The sequence below is a fragment of the Vollenhovia emeryi genome, unplaced genomic scaffold (genome assembly GCF_000949405.1).
Source record: "Vollenhovia emeryi isolate VEMERY1.0 unplaced genomic scaffold, V.emery_V1.0 DF939178.1, whole genome shotgun sequence".
Lineage (NCBI taxonomy): Eukaryota > Metazoa > Arthropoda > Insecta > Hymenoptera > Formicidae > Vollenhovia > Vollenhovia emeryi.
Genome location: NW_011967188.1, coordinates 1179424 through 1185423, shown reverse-complemented (window position 1 = coordinate 1185423; position 6000 = coordinate 1179424). Strand labels below are relative to the sequence as shown.

Here is a 6000-nt window from a genome sequence, read left to right as displayed (position 1 = left end):
TCTGCTGTACATTAAGAATATAAGAGTTACTGTAAAGGAAATTTCAATTGAAGGAAAATTCAGCTTTCCAATTATTCTGGTGCTTACAAAATTTTTACGACGGGCAAAGAATGCTTTATCAAATTTTATTTTTAGATAATAAAAAGATATTTGTCACGCACTTATACTTTTTTGCCAAATTGCTCCACCTACTTTGAAAGCATCTATTAGGTGTGATTTATTAAATTTATATTTATTTCAAATAATGTTGGATAAAGATATAACACAACATATAAAAAATATCGAAGTAAAAATTAAAAATTATCGTTGCTTTAAATTGGTAGATTTGGTTTGTATAAATATACGCCACATGTATTTGAAAGACCAACTTTGACTGCAGAAACTAAACTTGAACATTTCGGTGACAAATAGCTCTTGGTAAACAAGCTTAAGAATTAAGATATCAAAGATGAGCCTAAAGATCTCTAAATAAAATGTTTTAAATTTAAGAGTACTTAGTTTTTAATAAAATGGAAAACATATTATACGTAATTACACACATTGTTTCTAATATTATGCAAAATAATTGTATAGGTATAGTGATAATTAAAGCAGCAAATAATTACACAAAAAGTAATACCCCTATACGGCACAGAAATTTCCAGTTATATTTAAAAACATTCCAACATTGAAAAAATTCTAAAAATATTTATCTAATCAAAAAGTTACTCATGAGAAAATCGCTCCTGTTCTCCCTTCGAAAGAAAAGATCGGGGAATAAACACATAATTTCAAATGAAACCTCTTATACAACGTTATAAATTTGAATTCAACGGGGAAAGAACAAAGGGACGGTGCTACAATAAAGTCAAAATTGGCATAAAGAAAAATGTATGAAATTGGTGTATCTTTATATTTTTGGACCTGTTGGAATCGAATATAAAAGTTTAAAGTTCAAAATCTGGAGAAATCTGTAAAAATACAATTTTTTTACAGAAAGGTCTTGTTTCATAACAAATACTTTTCAATGAACAAATGGCAATTATAAACAAAAAGTATATTTTTATTATTCACTTTTATTCATAAAAATATTTGTAAAATTTCATTGGACATTTAAATGTGGAAATGGATGCCCATAAAAAACTCAGACTATATGTATTAATATAAATATATAGAACTATATATGTATATTTCGACTTGTCAATGCAGCCCAGTCTTATAACCTTCAAGAAGATGTAACTTCAAGACTTTTTCTACTCTTGATGCAAAAGAGTCTCTTATTCAGCAGCGCATACATATATTTTGCATATATAAATAAATAATTTAAGGTATTATTAGTTATTCGTCAGATTTTACAATGTTGACATCCATAAGTAATTCAAAATGAATGTCGATATTTCTTGCGTTTTATTTTATTTGGCGTCAGGTATCATAATTATTATAATTAAAAGGACACAATTATTATAATTAAAGTGAAATTGCAATTACACAAATGGCAATAAAGACCCCTTCCGAAATCTTATTATTTCTTGCAGTTGAATGTCATTTGAGAGTCTACCATTAATGTCATCTGGTCACTGAATTTTTAATGGATTATTTGCATTTAAGCGGCGAGTTAACCAATATAAGTCCATAGTCTTCCATAAATTAGTTATTCTTGTTGTTAGACACAAGATAGACAAGAGGTGTCACTGACAGAAAAGAGGAATCACTCTACGACATGACAGGAATGAGTAAAGTTGAACAGTTTTCTTTCGTCCATTCGGAAAGCGGTGACACGGAGGAGGACAAGGTCAGTTCACCACTATTTCCCCTTTTTTAAATCTATAATTCTATCAATTTTATCAACTTTTCGTTTACTTATTAGACACATAATAATCTAACAAGTTATGCAACTTTTGTTGTGCAGAAACTTTTGGAGCCGTTCAAACTTGCTCTTACATGTGGCGAAAAACATCTATACGTAAAATTAATGCCGTTTTTCAACCACTGGCTTAAAATATCACCCGATAGATTCCAACAAATTAAAGAAATAATAGACATAATACACCACGTATACATAATGTGAGTTATGATTTATTGTAAAGCATCGACAATTTCTATATGTGGGTATATACACCTTTGTGAATATTGTTAACAGTGTCCTGTAATGCACATTATTTCTTGAAATTTATAAAAAATTTAAACATCTTGAATAAAATGATGAAAGGATTAATAAATTCGAAGTCACGTGTTTAATGATAGTCTCTCCGTATAAGTTTATTTTTAGTAAAACCAAGTGCGAGACAAAAATAAAATAATGACAATATTTTAAAAAAGTAGAACGCAATATATCTATGTACTATATACATATTCTCAAAAATTAAATTGTATGCTTTAATATTGCGTGTATTTATCTTTTTTTTGATTATTTTTGTGGTGTGTTTTGACAATAATTTGTATCAAAATTTCATACATTTTTTTAGATTTATTTTTATCACTTTCTTGAGCTATTTGATTACTGCCATAGCCTCTTATTATACTTCTTGTTCTATTTTCTTCTCGATCTACTTATAATACTTGTAACATAAATCAATACAATTTAAGGAAAGTAGTGAAATCAATACACCAATCAGAAATATTAATTTTTAAATATTTTTATATGTATTATAGGTACTTATAAAGTCTTTGTTTCGCGACAGATTCGATGATATTCAAGATAACGGTATTGTTCGAGATGGTTTTCCCGTTGTCCATTCTATTTATGGACTTAGCAGTACAATAAACTGTGCAAATTATGCACAAATAATTTGTTTTATGAAACTTCTTAACTTGCATCCTGATGTAAGTAGTTATGTTACGTATGTAAAAAAAACCTTAAAAAAATTATATTTATGACTTTTACATGGTGTGCAATAACAACGTAAATCAAAATGTAGGCTAAATATTTTTTTAATTCAATTTATTCCAACTCGATGCAAAATCCCTCTTTCACACGCGGAATTAATTCAAGCGCACTGCGAGATTGAATTGGGTGGTAGGCCGGACTAACAATAAGACAGCGATTTTTAATAATTAATATCTCGTTAAATATTGCGAAAATTGCAAAATGGTAGAGAACTTTTTAACTTATTGTTAGTCTAATCCGCTCTATCAGTAAACAAGAGGTGAGACAGGTATTACATAACACCCTGTATATGTATGTGTATTTTTGCATGTTTTTTATAACTGAATAGGCAATGAAAATCATGTTGGAAGAACTATCGCAATACGATAGAGGTCAAGGACTCGACATGTATTATAAAGATAATTTCATCTGTCCAACGGAGGAAGAATACATGGTTATGATAAAAAAAAGTAAATGTTTAAGTGAATTCTGCTTTTGCAAATTTCTACTACATATGAAAAATATTAAAAGTGTAATTATATGTATACAATTTCAACATTAATTAATTTTATAGAGGCTGGTTGGCTACCTAAAGTGACATTTAAGTTAATGAAACTATTTTCTACTTATGAAAAAGACTTACTACCGCTGGCAACTGCAATAGGAGTGTTCCGACAAATACATGATGATTATTGCAACGTTTATGTCGATAAAGTAAGATATATTAGTAGTAATATATTTTAAATTTAACCCTTAAACTACACACATTCAAATTGAGACATACACTACACACTGGGGTCAATCTGACCCCACTAGTTTAAACAATTGCAATGATAGTATTCATTTCTTGATGTTGTAAAAAATTAGACTTGTTATATGAACATTAACAAGTAGGATAAACTTGATCCGAGCCATAAATAATGATTGCAATAATTTAAAAAAATTAAAATGTAGAAAGAAGCTCAAAAAGTGCCGTTTTTTACTTAAAATTCAATAACTTTTACATTTTTTAATATTTTAACCTAAAAATTTAACTGGATACTCTTGAAACAATGTTCTTTAAGATAAAAATTATTGCAATAATGCACATTCCAAAAAAGGTATTTACTTTGACAACCGAAAGTGTAATATTTCCGAAAAATTGAAGGCACATTTTCATTTTTTAAATTATTGCAATCATTATTTATGGCTAGGAAAACCAAGTTTATCCTACTTGTTAATGTTAATATGACATGTCTAATTTTTTACAACATCAAAAAATGAATAGTATCATTGCAGCAATTGTTTAAACTAGTGGGGTCAGATTGACCCCAGTGTGTAGCGTATGTCTCAAATAGATAGTCTTTTGCGTGTAAAATGTTTTTTTTACAAAATATATGATAAATAAAGGTTGAATACATTATTTCAATACAGCATCTGGCGTATGCTCCGAGTTCGCAAATTATACGCCATCTAAAATTTATTATAATTATTATAATTTAGGTTATAACTAATTTAAAAAAGTCACACGGTATATAAATTAATACCTACATTTTTCTAGTTCAAATGCAGTAAAATTGAACAAAAAAAAATTATAAAAAATTCCTCCCAATATTCGTATACTACACATAGGGTCAGATTGACCCCAGCGTCTCGAAACGTCTACTTCGAACGGCTGTCACTAGTCAACTAGCTTACTAGCACCTTGGGACCCTTGGAACCCACAACTAGTGTGTAGTCTTAAAAAGGAAGACTTCAACTACCAACAGATGGCGCCATAAGTTCCAACTTCACATTTTATATAGCAGATATTTTAACGCAAACTTTTGTTGCGGTCAATTTGACCCCAGGTGTAGTTTAAGGGTTAATTAAATATAAATGTGAACTATCTCTATTTATTGTTATCACAGGACTCTAACGATAGAAGTTATTGTGATGATTTGACCGAAGGAAAATTTGGTTTTCCAATTATACATGCGATTACAACCAATCCTAACGACAAGCAAATACTAAGTATCCTTTATTAACTGTATTTAATATGAAATGTGTACTGATTCATATGAAGAATTAATTATATATACATATATATATACATATACATATATATACATAGCGTTATTTCTTATTAGAAACTTAAACATTATAGCGAAAAATGTTTCAGGGCTTTTTGACTAAGTTTTTAATAAGAAACAATGCTATGTTATTAGTAGGCGATCTTTCTGAGTCACCCTGTATACATATATGTTTGTTTACAAAATTTTTATAATTTATTAAGTTTAATTATCCTTAATAATATTGAAAGATATTGTAAAACTACGCACAACGGATGTTAACATGAAACGTCACTGTGTTAAATTATTAGAGAGTTTTGGTTCGTTTAAGTACACGAGAGGTATACTTGAGGAATTGGAGAAGAAGATGAAAACCGATCTTGAACGTTTAGGTGGTAATCCGATTTTAATGGAGATGATGGACGACTGGAAGATTCAGATGTCCAAGACACGTGTCTAAAACCTGAGCTGACGTCTAAACTAAGTTTATTAAAAGGTTTCTTTAAGGTTGTTTGGATATTTCAAGTTATGAAAACATCAGGCGTAACATTATTACAATTATATTATCTTAGTTTTAATTTAAAGTATATATTTTAATTTAAAGTGAATATTATACTTTAAATTATTTCTAATATATGCTTATGGTATATATGCATTAAAAAATACATGTCTTAAAGTACAATATCTGTGTGAATTTTTATCTAAATTTATCTGTTTTCCCAAGACGATTAAACAAATTTGTACAAATATAGATATTGTAATTCCCTATATCTTGAACTTCACTCGGTGACGAAAGCCTTCTTTATTTCTTTTCTGTAATAAACATGATTGGTGCTATATCGATCCTATTTTATGATGCATTCAAGTGTAATAGCATTGAATAAAAAAATTCTTGCTGTGGATGTATGCATGTATTCATGCAAGACGCATCTTGAAAGTGTATCGCGAGATACACATACAGAATAAGTAACGTGAGACCTAGAGAAAAGAAACTTTCCGTATGATAGATAGACGGATAAATGAATATTCTAGTTAATCAATAATCTCAAATAATGTGTGAAAATAATATAAAGTTTCAACGTTCTTAACAAAATATTAGAATCTCACGTCATATTATTTTACTTT

General features: G+C 28.7%; 1 protein-coding gene across 1 annotated transcript; it reads left to right on the top strand.

Moving 5' to 3' along the window:
• Window positions 1–1621: 1621 nt before the first annotated feature.
• LOC105563326 (geranylgeranyl pyrophosphate synthase-like) lies at window positions 1622–5626 on the top strand. The gene is made up of 7 exons (XM_012014829.1): window positions 1622–1771; window positions 1889–2043; window positions 2661–2802; window positions 3195–3315; window positions 3420–3559; window positions 4735–4837; window positions 5127–5626. Exons 1-7 carry the CDS (start codon window positions 1700–1702, stop codon window positions 5333–5335), a joined length of 942 nt encoding a protein of 313 aa, XP_011870219.1. The 5' UTR covers window positions 1622–1699; the 3' UTR covers window positions 5336–5626.
• The last annotated feature ends 374 nt before the right edge of the window (window positions 5627–6000 follow it).

Bases quoted from the DNA above. Each gene is read 5' to 3' on its own strand.
- LOC105563326 (XM_012014829.1), top strand. From the start codon at position 1,700: ATGACAGGAATGAGTAAAGTTGAACAGTTTTCTTTCGTCCATTCGGAA. The intron at 1,772-1,888 runs GTCAGTTCACCA...TTTGTTGTGCAG, and splicing joins GTGACACGGAGGAGGACAAG to AAACTTTTGGAGCCGTTCAA. The intron at 4,838-5,126 runs GTATCCTTTATT...TAATATTGAAAG, and splicing joins TAACGACAAGCAAATACTAA to ATATTGTAAAACTACGCACA.